Here is a 16,742-nt window from a genome sequence, read left to right as displayed (position 1 = left end):
TAGTAGGAGACAGACATCACATCATTCACCCAAAATTTTAAGATAAAGTGTGTTTCAACACTTTTTTTTAGTTAATGTGAGACTTTTTTATTAATTATTTTTTATTCATACTTGAAGAATTATTAACAAAGGATGTCTAGGTGGAGTTCTAATTGCTTAATTTTAAGAACCATTTGCTTCCGCAAGAAACGATGCCTTACATATATCAACTTATTTATTGTTATAACAAGAGGGGAAAATGATGAATATGGATTTCAAATTTGAAGAACATACGCCAATATTATTCCGCAAATAGAAAAAAATGATGAACAAGAATTCACCAAGAAAATACATAAACAGAAATGGGAAATTGGCCCAAGATCCTCATCTCACTATGAATGGGCCCTTTCAGTACTTATTCTCAACCTATGATATTCTTATCAATAGTTTTAATTAAATTAGTATTATGAGACATATAAAAGTAAAATAAGAAATTGTAATTGGAGGAAAATCTTCACTAATTATTTGTGAGTTGTTTATATTTACGTAGCATTTTGGATTCGTGCTAAAAAGCTCAGAATAAGCAATCATGATGAAAATGTCCTTATAGCTATGATCCTATGTTATCATGAATTGAATGGAAGAAAGCTCATGTATTCCGAGAAGACTTGGATTATTGAAATGCATGCATGGAAGCCTTTATATTGAAGATTACGGGCTTTATGATAAACATGTGGATTCAGCAACTTGGCTTTAATTTTTATTTTTTTCTTCTTTTTCTGAGCATCAGTTTTAAGGTACTCGTTAACGTTATGATTACGATTATGTCAAGTAATTTGACATAGTTTGTGACTTAGGGCCCGTTTGGTGACCAGGATAGGATAGGATAGGACAGGATAATAATCATATCATGTTGTTATCTGTTGTTTGTTGCACCAGCAGGATATGATAACACTATCCTGTCTTCTATCCTATCCTGTCAATCATGTGTAAAAGTTATCCTGAGGGGGGAGTTAGGATAGAGCAGGATAGGATACCAGTTATATATTTTCTTTCAGTATCCTAACTCCAAATTAATTTATTTTAGTATTATATAATTTATAATTTATAATTTATAATAATATTAATTAGTAAATATAAAAATATTAATTTAACTAAAATAAAAAATAAATAAAATTATTATTCATAAATAGTAAAAATAGACTACTCACTTACAAATATTGATCTATTAATAATAATAGACTAATTTAATATTTTCATCTCCTATTATTTAAAAATTATTTATCTACTTATATAATAATTTAAATATAAATTATTTTTGAAATAATAATATTTTTAATTTAGTTAATTTTTATTGTTTATCACGTGTCACAAATAAGTGAAAAACATTGATTACAAATATTGATTTTTAATAGTAATAGATTAATTTTTTATTTTCATCTCCTATTATTTAAAACTACTTATCTACTTATATAATAATTTATAATTCAAATATAAATTACTTTTGAAATAATAATATTCTTAATTTAGTTAACTTTTATTGTTAATTATCACGTGTCACAACTAAGTGAAAACCAATCGGTTAACTGCATAATTTTATTTAAAATATAGGGTATCTTCAAAACAATAAAATAGGCTAATTAATAAAATTTAAATTAATTTTATTTATTTTAAAATATAGACTCATTCATGAAAATGTAAAGAAATTAAATTTAATAGAATGATCAATTTTAAATGTATTTTTTATTCAAATATAAATCTGATACATTTTTCCTTATCATATCTTGTCCTTATCATGTGCACCTCAAACACAGGATATGATAAGAGTCTATCCTGCTCTTATCATATCCTGTTGATATCCTGTTCACATATCATATCCTATCATATCCTATCCTGACCACCAAACGGGACCTTAACACTCGCACATTCCTAACCTCTGACGTTGAAAGCATCAATTAGCAAAGAATTTAGCTGTAGCATTAACGTGGTTTTAACTCCCAAGGGGCTGTAAGTGAAATATAATAGGATCTTGTATATATCCCCACGTTGCAAGTTTAACTGTTCGAGCTCTCATCGTCCTCTTAAAATGAAACAAATAATATAAGTCTATTTTAAGTGTTATTTTTATAACTTTCCTTTTTTTTCCTCGGAAAACAACAAAATAAAAGGAAAAAACCTAAGGGATGCTGCAACTCTTGGACACCCTGGGTGAGAGAGATCCTTGCTTTAAACTAGGATATCATTTGCTCACCCTAATTTTTTTCTACTAAAAGAAACCTTCTACTATGAATTATGTGAGTTAATGAGGAGAAGTTTTGCCCTATCATAAAGTTTTCTAAAAAAATGTTTTTAGCTCTTTCGGTTGTCCCATGAGCCATGACAGACTTGGTGCATTTTGTTTAGTAGAATTTATGTTATTTCAATAGTATTATCTTTAATGAAATAGTGTGAAAACTTACCTCTATGAATATAGTTATAGGCAAAAATTTAAAGAATAAGCATATTTATCTCAAAATATTTTTATATGTTTTTAATATAATACTAAATAAATTGGTACATATTTAATACTTGTCCCCTCTATATTTCTCTTCTTATAAGAAAAAACCCAAATGTACTCCACCGTCTCCACGCAATGTTTTCAATTCTTCCTAGTTACTATTGGATCCGTCTAAGCTGGGTTGATAAAAAAAACAATAGGAAACTTTTTTTTCGATGAATAAAAAAAAAACAAAAAGAGAAAACTTAGATACAATTTAGTAGGAGTTGTTTATATTGTCCCTAATCAAAAGTTTGGATTAAAAAAAACTTATTTTTTTAAAAAAAGTTGAATAAAATTTTAAGAAAGCCAATAATTGTGTTTTCCGATGTATCAAAAAAAAATGTCAGTAGTTAAACTTTTCATTGAGCAAAGCACGTATCTAAGTTTTTTCTAAACATTTACCTAAAAAGTGAGCCACTATACATTACCAACTATTCAAGGTCCTTCTAGTATTTTATTATTTTATTTGAAATGAACTTATTTAAAATTTGAGTTGATAAGATATGTATTTTATAAGATGAAGGGCTACTAACACATGATATGAATATGAGTTCATACAAACTACACGCATAATGTCGTTCTCAACTCTTCTCATGCTTTCCTCTTCGTGGCACATCATATATGCGATCAGGTTTAGATACAGGTGCACATGGGCTAAGTAAATCCAACGAAATTACATAACCCAACCCAATTGATAGAAAAAGTGTGGAATGCATTGAACAAACAAGTACAATCGAATGGATTTACATGCAATCCGACCAAGTTAGGTTCAGATATCGAATTCGGTAATACATCCATCTGAACTAACCTGATGCTCGAATATATTTTTTCAATGTTTCGGAAAGATACCCGAATATCTATATATATATATATTTAAATCTTCATTTATATTTTTTAATTTTTCCCATAAATAGTAACACTTAATATGATATTTTTCCTACTTACCAAAAACACTTAATATGATAAGATCCCCATTTCTCAAGCATTGTTGTTACCTTGTGTTCCTCTGCCACTATATAGTCAACACTCAACTCAAGCGGTATTGCTCAGTTCAGTCGAATTCAATGGAATGTCATGAAGCTTGTTCTCTCCCAACGCCATTGAGGTTCGTTTGTTTAGGCTTCCGTTATTTTGCATTGCAATCGAACTACTATTTTAAGTCACTGTGAAATTGTGATTATGATCCTTGCTGTTTTGCACTAGAATCTTAAAAGATATAATCTTTATGATCCAATTTCTAACTATCACTGCAAAATTCTTAAAAAGTTTTAATTTCATGGTAAAGTTTGGAACTTTATAATTTACCATCAAAGATTAACCATTCATTGTGGGAATAAAAATAGTTGCAGAAAGATTAGTGATTAACGGTTTTCCATGTTTTCTTTAGTGTTTTGTTATGGAAAATAATGTACAGTTCTGTTAACTAATCCATCTCATGATCATGAATGAACTCAGGTACTGTGTACAGAAGATTGGAGTTTCTTAAGTTAACTGCACACATGTTTTCAAGTTCATATCAAGTGGTTCCAAGCCCCAACAACCAGGTATGTCTCTATGGTGAACAATTATAGTAGAAATGCATCTCATACATAGTGGCATTAGAACCTTGTGCTGTGCAAATTTTAGTACAGTTGATCTAATAATGGTATGGTTTCTTTTATAATTTCGTAATAGGATTGGAAGTTAGTTTTCACATAATGGATAATGTATATAATTGTTTGAGGGGGTTGAAAATTCACATCTAATCTGTCCTTCGGGCCAATTCGGACCCGTTTTTTGTTGTTTGGTCTTAGTTAAACCTGCACTTCATTGGATTTCTTCGGATCTTAGTTAAACTTGCACCTCATTGGGTATTTTTACGGTCCGGTAGTATTAGTTAAACCCGTACCCAATATCCTAAGTTTTGCTAATACAATATTTGCTATAAGCATGAGAATTCTATTCAGTTGATAAAAAAACATTAACTGACTGTGTTAATCAGATGGTAGAGGTTTGTCTAACTAGACCAATAATCTCGAGTTAACAGAATTATGTGGAGGAAGCTTTTGATAACATATAAAAAAATTACCCAACACTTTTTAACTTTACAGAGCAAGTATCAAACATTATGTACCCTGTCATCAAGATATAGAGAGCCTGTTTGGACAAATTGAACCTTCATTATTGTAGCATATAGGTAGATCATGGATTGAAAGATTTAAGGAAAAAATGATTATTCATATATTAGTAGTTAGTACACATTACACAATGTTTTATGAAAACATTGATCATGGGCAACAAGTTAAGCCCTTATTTGTCTTGATACAACAAAGAAAACAAAATACAAGATTTTAACAACATGATCATAAAGAATGTCTTAATATTTATGATTCATGGTATCAATATTGAGCATGAGCCCTTCGCTCGTAGCAGACCCAGATGGCCTCTGGAACCTGCAGTGTTTGCAGGTTGTTGAAAAGAGAGACGGTGTCTGGTACTTGTCCTCCCCTCCCATCATGGGCATAGGAACCCCTCTCTTGACAGGGCTAACATAACTTGGCCTATAAGTCTGACCCAAAATTCCTTCAATAGAATCAGTGTGTTTCTTAAACCTGAACTGTGTCTCCAAATGAGCAAAAGCATCACCTGATGGCAACTGGTAATTGTGAACCTTGTTTTCTTTCTCTCCAATGGGCCTCACCCTGATGTCCATTTCAAGCAAACCTGAAACTGTTACTCTCACATTGTTGGTCTCTTCTGTTCTCTCCACCACCACTTCTCTTTCATCACCATTAGCCCTCCATTCAGTCTCTCCATCAATAGGAACTGTGATTTCTTCACCATCCCACTTCACTATGAGAGAGTCAACATTGTCATCCCATTTAGATACTCTATTTGCTGCAATGACAAGAGTGTGTGTATCAAACATGACAGCAAGTGCCTGCACCCATGTGTAGTCACGAGTCCTTCCCTCTGGTCGGGTACCGATGAAGTGAGCATTGATCTGGAACTCATCATCAGAAGCGATGGCAAAGTTTCCTCCTTTGGCGCCGTGGAAGTAGAACATCACACCATCACCACCAACAAAGCGAGGATCATAACACAAAGCACCATAGCCATCACATTTGGATTTCCTAACTGCCAAAGAAACAACATATTCAACACAAGTTCAGTACACACTTATACAGTTGCCAACAGTAATAGAAACAGAAAAACAGGGGGAAAAACTAAGATATGAACTTAATGAAAAATGAATTCACTAGAACTAAATTGAGTACATAAATGTTTTATGGAAGCTATAGCTATGTGGTTAAACACTAACCACAGTTTAGTAAACTAACTATAGTTCTAACTGAATTGTAACAAGCTAACTAAAGCTCTAACAATACAAACAGAAGCTTAGCTAACTAAGCTTACACGTTTCACGGCCAACTAATAGGCTTGTTGCATTCAAATTAAGGTCAATTTCCTTTTCTCTCTTTGACTTCCAAGTTCCAACAAAAGATCATCAAGAAGATATATTATGTGAGAACTGAGACCTTTAAAGAAACAATGACACCTAATCATGAAGATTTGTTTTATTCAAATATATTCTCAACCATTTTATCCAAGATTAAACTTTCCATGTTACTTTCATTAACTTATGTATATCTCAGAAAATCATAGAATTTAAGATGGGGAGTAAAGTGTAACCTACAATGTATAGTGTCTTTGTATCAGCTTCTCTTTCTCTCATAATCAATTCTCAGGTTTAAAAGCTACTCACAAGAGCTTTTATCAGAAATTCAGAACTGATTTTAGCTTCAATGCTAATTACACAATGAGCTTATTTGGCTTCTATACATGTTGTTTTTACTGTTGTCTTATTACAACATGATAGGTGGGTCGAAAAATGGAAAGTTGAGTGAAGTTGTGGCATAATATGTGTAGAGGCGAAATAATATGTGAAGAGGCAAAATAGAATTGAACTTACACTTGCAAGTGGCTTCACATTTGCTGCTGCAGTCAATGAAACAGCCCTTGGCCTTCTTGTTGTTCTTGGGCTTCCTCTTCTGGCACTCAGCAGGACACGAGAGGGTCTTGAACTGACATGTGTTCTTTGCTTTGCAGAAGGCTCTTTCTTGTCCACTTGGCAGAGCTGACAACACCTCATATTCTGAGGCTTCATCATTCTTTGTTGGTTGATCACCATTACCTTTACCGTTACCTTCACCATTTCCTTTACCATTACCTTCACCATTACCTTTCCCATTACCTTCACCATTACCATTGCTATTGCCATTGCTATTTCCATTGCCATTGCCATTTCCATTACCATTGCCATTACCATTTCCATTGCCATTGCCATTGCCATTACCATTGCCATTACCATTGCCATTTCCATTTCCATTGCCATTTCCATTTCCATTGCCATTGCCATTGCCATTGCCATTTCCATTTCCATTTCCATTTCCATTGCCATTGCCATTGCCATTGCCATTGCCATTGCCATTGCCATTGCCATTGCCATTTCCATTTCCATTTCCATTTCCATTGCCGTTGCCACTGCCCTTTTCTTGGGCTTGAGCAATGACAACTTCCATAACCATAAGTGAGACAAAGAAGGCCACTAGCAAGATGCTGAGCTTTCTTCCAGCCATCTTGTTGATGATTTTGATTTGAACCTTTGTTTGTTTCCTATGCTTTGATACTCAATTGCTTCTGTCTCAGAGGAGGAGTGAAAGAGAGTATTTATAGAGGATTTTCTGTGGAATTTGGCACTTAAACTCTGCTCAAGCATTGCCCGTTCCCTTTTCTTTAGAGTTCTCTAAAGATTGTACTTTGCTTGGTATAGTGATATTACCAGGGCTACTCAAAGCTGACTTTTCATAGTGCCAACTTGATTTATTATTGACCAAGTTAACACAACACTGACCACAACATAACATATTACTATTCTTCTTTTTAGGCAAGAATGGCAACCACAACCCACATGTATATCTATAAAAGTTACCCGCAATGTTAAGGTATTTATTTATTAAATGGATTTAGGTCAAGTATGGGTGTAAAATTTCACTAGCATGTGATAATATTCAACTTTGCATTACATTATAATTAAGGTCTGAAATATTTCTCGGATTAAAATAACTATTATATTTGTACTATGTTTTATAGTTAGAAATTGGATACTAATGGGTGGTTGGTTAAAGTTGTACATGTTCGTTTTCTCTTAAGTAATGTCTCGAGTTTGAGTCTTGTGTATGACGAGAGAGAAAAATCTGATGGGAGAGCTATAGCTCCTCTAGGATATGAATGTTCCATGCTCGAATATAATTGTCTCTTGTGGATGATACTTGTCTTAGACAAAAACAAGTTAGAAGTTGGGTTATCATTATAATTTTTTAGTTGGCTTATTTATATGTTGCACATTAAATTAAAGCTATTTTTCTTGATTTTATTGTCACTAGTATCAATATTTTAATAACATTTGTGTTTAAGGCCCACTTACTTCCATCCCTAATGTCAATTCTCTTTACAGCAATGACATTCCTCCTCCGCCTGAGAAGAATTCACCCCTTGACAAACCGTTTTCCGTTCAAGCACCGCCTCTTATCCACCTCTATCTCGGCAGCAGTGATCCCAACTCCAGCCATCACTTCCCTTTCTTTCTCAGAGATAGAGATGGAACATGCTGAGTTTTTCGCCGCGCAGGTCAAAAAGGAACTAGCTTTCACCTCAGAGCGCATGAGCACTTCTCTGAGATGCGCCGTGATCTGACCGGGCTGCCCTAGGATCTACCCCAAACTGGTGAAGTGGCAGCAGTCATCGGTTTTCCAGGCATGGTTTTTACAACTGGCCATATCAATTGTTGAAGAATTAATGGGTAACTTACTCCATTTTTCTTTTTCTGTATGGGATGAGATTAATATTGTGTTTTTTTACTAGTTTTTATGACAAATGTGTTGATTTCTCACGCGTTATTTAGTATAATTTTGGTTGGCTAACTATACTCTTGTGTGCATTGATAGGTATTCTTTTAGTATGGAATCTTTTACTCAAACTATACTCATCCTCATCCCTATTTTTAGGCAGATAAAAAAATTAAGAAAGGTCTACAGAAAAGACCTGGATTATTGGAATGGAAGACTTGCGACTGAAGAAACCTTATAATAGAAAATGAATTGAGCAACTTAGTGCCTGGATGCTGAAGGATGCATGCATGTATAAAGCCAATCAAATGTAACCTTTTAATATTATTTTTTTGTTCTTTTATGAGCTTCAATCTTAAGGTACTCACTAAAGTTATGACTTATGATTATGATTATATCAAATTATTAAAGTTAGTTTGTGGCTTAAGATTCACTTATTCCTAATTAACCTTTGACGTGAGAGCATTAAGTAGCAATGAATTTAGCTGCAGTTACGTGGTTTTATGAATTAGGATGATTTTTTAGAAGAGGTTGCCTTATCATAAAGTTTTCTACAAAAAGGAAGTTATTTTTTTATTTTATTTTTTTAGCCCTGGCACCTGTCCCAGGACTCCAATCTACCCTTGTGAAATGAGAGTGGTATATTATTATATCTTAATTTAATGTATAATCTTTGTTTATTAGGATCTAATTATACAGTTTTTTATTAACATGGTATATTTAATTTGTTGGTTTAGGTGAAAGGAAAAGGAAGGACTAGGAAGAAAAAACTATACAATCATGTATATTATCTCGATAAGTAAACCCCGCGTTTGGATATCAATCAATCAATTGGTTTAACTAAAAAAACACACTTCCTTCTTGGCACTGGCTAATATGGTTTGAACCTGATTCATTGGTGGATCATGATTTGGGTTATTACTTATTAACCATTTGTGACTGTGAGTTGAACCTGCTTAACAAAATGACTTTGTTCTAGTCGACTCAAATGACTACAGGACCCACCATTGCTCTAGTCAGTCCAAATGACTAAATGATTAATAACTTACAAGCTGGGTCATGACGACCAAACACAAAACTATCACTTTCTAACTAACTGGCCTAACATAAGGTTAAGTTGTTAGAATCAATGGTCAAGCTTGCATAAGCAAAGGTTGATCTCTTAAATGTCAGTCAGGTATTCAACATTCTAGCAAAGGTTAAATACTTCTAATACTACTCACTCCAACCTCTATATTTGCAGATATGATCACACGTACACTAAGCTAAATATTACTTGTATTCTTGGCATATTGCTCTTATAGACTTAATTTGTGAATTATTTGTCTGATCTATTGTTGACTTGAACGTCAAAGTGTCTTTTGCATGTATTTTCCTCATTATGGATTTTCGCTGCTTCATTGTGGTCCCAAGCTCTCAGTCACATTCCTCATCGTACACCACCACACTTGATATGAAAATCTCTCTACTCAAATTGGAAGAAGATACCTATTATGATGATTAGATTTTAATATTCGATGAAATTATGGTTAACAATGACTATTAAATGACATATAGAATCTCAACTTTTATGAATGAAAAAACTCATTAGTCGGCCCTTATTTTAGTTGCTGACCGTGAAGCGATAATTAGTTACATGATTACCGCCTATGGAGATACCTTGATCAGTAAAAAAAATAAAGAACTTGATAAAAAAATATAAAAAAATTAATTTAAGTTTTTTCCTAATAATAAACCTCATACCAGATCCATGCAATTTCTCTTAAATTACTCCATAAAACGTATGTTTAAAATCGTTTTATATTCTTTACCATTCCGAATCTTTTTAGAGATGGAAATACTATTATTTACTTGTTAAAAAAATTAAGTAGATGTTGGCACTCAAACGTGTAAAGAATAAAGATAACCAACATCTAACGAGGTTCCAAAATATTCCTATTTTTATTCGAAGATAACAATATTCCAATTTAAAAAAAAAAACAAAAAAAAAATTATATTCATTCCTCCATCAACTAGGGTTTATTGATTCGGGTCTCATTTCGATTTCCCGCAATTGGATCGATCCAACCCTCGATTCCTGCTTCAATTCTAGGGTTTCCTGAATCTGGGGTTGTCTTCTACCCCTGTTTGTCATTCACGCCCAATTAAAAAAGGTAACTTTGCCAGCGTCACAATTTCTCTGTCATTTTCATTTGTTCTTGACGGTTTCTCAAGTTTCTGGGTACAGTTGTCATCTTTTTTCCCCCAATTGTTCACCCATTTGGTTTTTTATTAACGGGTATCTCTGCTTTTTCCTTTTTTCCTGGTTTTGTTTTTTGTTCTTTTCCTCTGTCTGTGCCCTTTTCATGGAAAAGGTCAATGAATTAAGCTGGAGTTGTCACAATGTTGGGTGTCAATCGCAGTAGTTCCTTGAACATCTCGTGCCGTATTCTCCACCTAGCTGAATGGCACCCCTTAGAATAGCACTCTTCAGTTGGGCTTAAAGCTTGAAGCTTGAAGGTTGAAGGTTGAAGCCCTCTTTACTTTCAAATCAAGTAAGAATTTCATTGTTATTCAATTTGATAATTTGATATTCAATTGTTGTTGGCTTAATAATAAAATGATTGTTTTGCAGATTTTCAATTTTTGGGGTCGAAGCCGAGCGGATGTTTGAGAAGACGATTTCTTTTGCCAAAGCAATGGGGTGCTGTAATTGCTTTGGGTTTATCAGGAGACGGAGCCGTCGAAGGGCTAAGCCTGCTGTCAACAATAATGATCATGATCTTTCTCAGGAGCTTTTGTTGGATGATGACACTGACGACGACGAAGAGCGTTTCTATGCTAACGCCCTTAGTGGAGATGGTAGTGAGGTGCAAAATCGTCCCAAACGGTCGGAGGATATTTTGAACACGAGGGTAGAGAATGGCTTGATTTGTAGGCAGTTTCCTGTTAAGGAGACTGACGTAGTTTTTCGCTCTGAGGTAATAATTGCTTTGTGAGAGTAGCTTTGTAGTTTTTTTTTTGTGTTAGGGTGAATTTGATGTATAGTGAAATATCGAGACTATGTTGGCTGGTGGTATTTGATATGTGTAAAATGATCTTGAGTATATATTACTGGTGAAAATTGGACTCTTATTGTGTTCTTAAGCATGTTATGGATTTTAGACCCAGTCTCTCTTTATAATTGATTATTATTTTGAGCTGCAGTATGAATTCCTGAAATTTATTTAATCTAAACAGGAAGGAACTTTAATTAATTTTTAGTGAAACCCTAGTATGCTACTTGTCAAACGAAGCTTGGGTTTAATAATTTTTATACCATAATCCTATTTATACCATTTTTAGTCATAGACATGAAGTTGTGACTGAGCATTCAAAAAAAGTTCAGCCATGGCTGTCTTCTCATTTAATGTGTTGTCTGCTTCTTCCCTCGTATCCACCCGTTGTCATAGTATATATAAAGGATATTATTCTTGTCTTGAATTGCTTTGTTTGTTAGTGACTGTGTAATTGAATTTATGTTTTTTTTCCATTAATGATGTTAAATTTCATGTGTCTGTTCCTATCTGAATGTTTATTTGTATACTAGGAAAACTTCTGTGATATTGAATATATTTTCTGTCAGAAGCTTTATTGTACTTTTATTACTCCCGTTCAGGATGAAGATGGAAACAAGATGATAAATGAGTATATTCGTGAGTATAAGATTGGTTCTGGTAGCTACGGGAAAGTGGTAAGCTTAGTATTCATACTGCTATCCTGTTTCTGTATGAAAACAGTTTCCCTGAGCTTCTTTTCTTACGTGCATGGCAGGCTCTTTATCGAAGTTCTCTTGATGGAAAGCATTATGCAATTAAGGTAGGCAACTTTTTTGGTGTGGTTACCCAGTTTACTATATGATAGGAAATATGGCCATATAGGCATATTTTTTATTACAGGGTTGTAATGAGTAGTTTGTGTTCTTATAGTTGTCATTTATCAAGATAATAATGCAATTGTTCATTTATTGAGCTGAAAATCTTTTGAATCGCAGTCCTTTAATAAGTCTCATTTACGGAAGCTTCGAGTTGCACCCTCGGAAACTGCCATGACTGATGTTCTACGTGAGGTATGTTTCTTCTGTATATCCTTGACTATTTATCATAATTTATATTCTGTACTGGTGTAAATATGATATATATGTGAATATGTCAAATTTTGTAACTTACATTGTTTATTCCCTTATGCATGCCACATTATGTTTACTTTTGCAGTGAATGTTTTTAGTTATATTCTGCTTGCATAATAGCATCCATTCGTGTAACTTTTGAAAATGTGGCCACATTCTTTCTTTGTCAAATTTGTGACTCCCATTTTTTTCATAAGGGAATTCTTTTGCCAACGTTTTAGTTTTACATTTTATTTTGCATCCAAGTTTTTTAGTTTATGATATTATATTTTCTTGCTTCAGTGTTTTAGCTATTCTGCTACTTTCCCTGTAATTAGTAAAAAGACACAAGTACTTTCTTTTCAGGTTTTCATCATGAAAATGCTGCAACATCCTAATATAGTCAATCTCATTGAGGTGATTGATGACCCAGAATCAGATAACTTCTACATGGGTACTGATGACTAGTTTCTTCTTCGTAGTTTCCTTATTTAGTAGTAATTGACTGCTACTCCTGAAAATTATGCTTCTTTATTTGATCAGCATTTTTTAGTGAATGAAAATCTCTTTTTGGCCCTATGCTTGACTCTAAGTTTTCTTTTACAGTGCTTGAATATGTGGAAGGAAAATGGGTTTGTGAGGGTTCGGGTCCCACTTGTGGCTTAGGTGAAGAGACTGCTAGGAGATACCTGCGTGACATAGTTTCTGGATTAAGATATCTCCATGCACATGTAATGTTTCTTGATCATCTTTTTGTGGTTAATGTTGACTAGCTCTCTCTCACACACACACACACACACACACACATTTTCTGTATATTGATGGAAATATATGATATTAGATTTCCATGCTAAACAAAAGGGGAAAACTTGTAAAGAAATATATCATATGTTAGTTGATCATACTCTTATTCATGAATATGCTTTAAACACACATTTTTTGTATATCAATGGAAATATATGATATTAGATTATCACGCTATGCAAAAAGGGGGGAAACTTGTAAATAAATATAACATTTATGTTAGTTGGTCATACTCTCATTCATGAATATGCTTTGCAAATAATTTGATCATGTTTACCAGTGATTATTTATTATTTATTTGAAATGCAGAATATAGTACATGGAGATATTAAACCTGATAATCTATTGATTACTCGTCATGGTACAGTGAAGATAGGAGATTTCAGTGTCAGCCAGGCTTTTGAGGTAATGTAATTACTGAGCCATATTTTAAATTTGATTACTTGAAATGAATGATATCAAAGCTGGTGAGTGTACTTGGTTATTGTTGTATCTTCAACTGCAACATGGGACACGCCTTTTTCCCTGTGAAATATATGAAACTATGAAACCTAGTAAGTGTACACTCTGTCAATGCTTTACTTCAAATAAAAGTCAATGACTTTATTTAAAGAATCCCCTTCTCTTGTCAATTTTTGCTTCATTGAAATATATCATAACCCTTATTTAGTGACTGTTGATTTATATTTGGATCGCGGTCAAATGATCCAGAGCCAATGTGAGGCTCTGTTTTCTATGGTCACCCTAATGACCGAAACCTTGATTTTTATAAACAGACCTTCCCATCCCCTTAGGATTTCCATTTTTATCTTTGCAAATTCAAGACAATGACCATAAGTCGGTAACTTTTACCCCTAATTTTCCTTCAAAGAAAATTTCACCCTTAATTTACACCTATGATTCATATAGCCAAACCCACCTTCTGGAAAAAGGCTTTGATTGTTGTTGCATGTCACATTTTGGCCTACTTAGTGTTTTTTACAAGCTCACACACCTTGACTTACTCCATGCAATATCTCATAGAGATGTTGGTATTGGGATGTTCCAGGAACTAATATGGAGGCTGCAATTGGTTTCATTTTGCAGGATAATAATGATGTTCTTCGACGATCACCTGGCACTCCTGTTTTCACTGCACCCGAATGTATTTTAGGTTGCTATTTTCTTTTCAAGTGTGTAAAATACTTTTGCCATTGGAGTTTATGACATGCAGGTTCTCACAACTGTCTATTATGTTTCTAGATATCACCTATCATGGTAAAGCTGCAGATACATGGGCAGTAGGAGTTACTTTATACTGTATGATAGTGGGTGAATACCCTTTTCTTGGTGACACACTTCAAGATACATATGACAAAGTAAGAAATACACACATATGTATAACAGTATAAGAGGGTGTTTGGTCTGTTTTCTATTTTTTATTTTCAGTAAATATGCTTTTGTTATGATTTCAAATTACATATATGCTATTTTGTTTTTAATCTATTTTCAAAACTTGTTTTCACCATTTTCTTTACTAAATTTCTTCAATAGGAAATTGAGTAATTTTTGTAAATGAAAACAAGAAAACAAACACTCAACTTTTTTTACCTGATATTATGCCTAACATTAGTGTTACTTGTTTTCACCTGATATTAACAAACTACTTTCTTCCTGATTCAGATAGTCAATAATCCTATAGAACTCCCAAATGATATGAATCCGCAGTTGAAGAAATTAATAGAAGGACTACTTTTCAAAGGTACACTGACTGCTATTCGATGTTTTGTCACGTCACTTGAGTGTACTTTCCCTGTTAACTCTCCATTGAATTTTGAAATCTGCAGATCCAACACTAAGGATGACATTGAGCGATGTCGCTGTAGATAGCTGGGTTATTGGAGATGATGGACCAATTCCTGAGTACCTTTGCTGGTGCAAGAGGAAGAACATGGAGGGGGAATACAATGTTGAGAGCAAAATACTTGCTTGACCCATGCTGACTAATTTTGTTTTTAGGTCACATTTGTTTATGTACAGTCCTCAAAACTCTCTCTTCGAGTCTTCAGTGGTATGAAATGATTGATAGATCATTATAGAGGTAGCCTTAAAGGAATTTTCAAAAAACATGGCTTGTGCAGTATGGTAAGTAGCAAAGGCAGAAAAATATGATATTTTTATTTGAAAGAATTTGGTGTCTAGAAACAGAGAGGTTCTTGTATGCCGGCTCTTTATCTGCATAGAGTGAGTTTTGAGCTCCATCTTCTAGGCATAGATGTTAATTTCAAACTTCAGTGTGTATTTTACAGTCGGGCGTTTCATTATATCACAAAGCTCTCTTCGTTCTTTTTCCTAGCATTATTTTGGTTTCATGGAAGAAGAAAGGAAAGAAAAAGGCAAGAAAAAGTAAGTTGCTTTCTTGAGTAGTGAACTTTTCATTTTAATCCTAATTCATTCTTTCTCCTCCCCCACGAGTGTCTCTCCCTCCTTCAACCCATGTTGTGACAACGCCTCCGGACACCCCACACAACCACCTTCTCTCCTCACCTCCTTTTTGGTGACTTGTACAATCTTCCTGCCCCCTAATGAAAGGTTTTGAATTGCATTGGAATGAAGGGTAGTCATATCACAATCGACAAAGTGGAAATTGTAGGTCGTCGTATGATTACAAAAGGCTGAGGTGAGTGGAGGAAATGTTGAAGACATTGTGATGGAGGGCTTCAAGGCCGTAAACAAGGGGATTGAAACGATGGAGTGTGGGCTGGAAATGACATACAAGGTTTTTGTCGCATCGATGCCTCGTCGTTTCTATCAGTGTTGGAGGTTCTGACGCATCCGGACTCAACCTCGTTATCGTTGAAGGAGGTCAAGTAGATATAGTACGTGTTGTTCATGTTATCGTTGAGGAGGCTCTTGAGCTCAACACAGGTGGTAGCATGAGGTTTGGGTCTCATCTAGTTCAAAGATTTGCATACGCGAATATGATGAAAAGTATATTTATTGAAAATCTTATCAGCATTACCATCAAGCACAACAATGAGCATAAATAGCTTTTTAAATTTTGATCATTATGTCATGGGGTAAGAAGAAGAGAGCCTAGTATGACTTTTTCTTCTTATGTTGATGATGGGTGAAAAGCTACTAGTCAAAAAGCATTTGCCATTATTATGATTGTTACTAATACAATTTATAAACTTTTTAGAAAAGATTTGAAAACCATTATTAAATTGAATAAAATAATTAAGAAATTGCTGACGAGACTCAAACTCAATTGCTTCATCAATACCATGACGGAGACAACAAACGATGGAGAGACCAAGGCAATGGAGATGACAAACTGCGGCGAGAGGGAGGCATGGAGAAATTGACACGTGTGCTAATGAATAGGAAAAAAAATTAAGCCACATGAATATTGTGAAGTCATAAA

General features: G+C 33.9%; 2 protein-coding genes and 1 long non-coding RNA gene across 7 annotated transcripts; 2 read left to right on the top strand and 1 right to left on the bottom strand.

Annotated features, from left to right (window-relative positions):
* Window positions 1–3,481: 3,481 nt before the first annotated feature.
* Window positions 3,482–8,842, top strand: LOC130740419 (uncharacterized). Of its 4 annotated transcripts, none has more exons than XR_009020124.1 (4): window positions 3,482–3,623; window positions 3,974–4,062; window positions 8,016–8,360; window positions 8,570–8,842. It is a non-coding gene; the product is annotated as an uncharacterized LOC130740419 (long non-coding RNA). The 4 variants fall into 4 exon arrangements; XR_009020123.1 differs by having other exon boundaries at window positions 8,566–8,842; XR_009020122.1 differs by having other exon boundaries at window positions 8,506–8,842.
* LOC130740417 (uncharacterized) lies at window positions 4,715–7,327 on the bottom strand. Its single transcript, XM_057593018.1, has 2 exons — window positions 6,471–7,327; window positions 4,715–5,635 (listed from the first exon to the last, which is right to left on the bottom strand). Exons 1-2 carry the CDS (start codon window positions 7,135–7,137, stop codon window positions 4,875–4,877), a joined length of 1,428 nt encoding a protein of 475 aa, XP_057449001.1. The 5' UTR covers window positions 7,138–7,327; the 3' UTR covers window positions 4,715–4,874.
* Window positions 8,843–10,340: 1,498 nt separating the features above from the next.
* Window positions 10,341–15,623, top strand: LOC130740416 (serine/threonine-protein kinase GRIK1-like). 2 transcript variants are annotated; one of them, XM_057593017.1, is made up of 13 exons: window positions 10,341–10,559; window positions 10,809–10,940; window positions 11,021–11,366; window positions 12,044–12,118; window positions 12,199–12,243; window positions 12,419–12,493; window positions 12,899–12,986; window positions 13,139–13,263; window positions 13,646–13,741; window positions 14,423–14,489; window positions 14,579–14,694; window positions 14,999–15,077; window positions 15,163–15,623. In XM_057593017.1, exons 3-13 carry the CDS (start codon window positions 11,052–11,054, stop codon window positions 15,306–15,308), a joined length of 1,227 nt encoding a protein of 408 aa, XP_057449000.1. In that variant the 5' UTR covers window positions 10,341–10,559; window positions 10,809–10,940; window positions 11,021–11,051; the 3' UTR covers window positions 15,309–15,623. The 2 variants fall into 2 exon arrangements, with proteins under 2 accessions (XP_057449000.1, XP_057448999.1); XM_057593016.1 differs by having other exon boundaries at window positions 10,761–10,940.
* Window positions 15,624–16,742: the final 1,119 nt, after the last annotated feature.

The sequence above is a fragment of the Lotus japonicus genome, chromosome 2 (genome assembly GCF_012489685.1).
Source record: "Lotus japonicus ecotype B-129 chromosome 2, LjGifu_v1.2".
Taxonomy (NCBI): domain Eukaryota; kingdom Viridiplantae; phylum Streptophyta; class Magnoliopsida; order Fabales; family Fabaceae; genus Lotus; species Lotus japonicus.
Note: the sequence above shows the minus strand (reverse complement) of the source record. Positions and strands in the feature narration are given on the sequence as shown.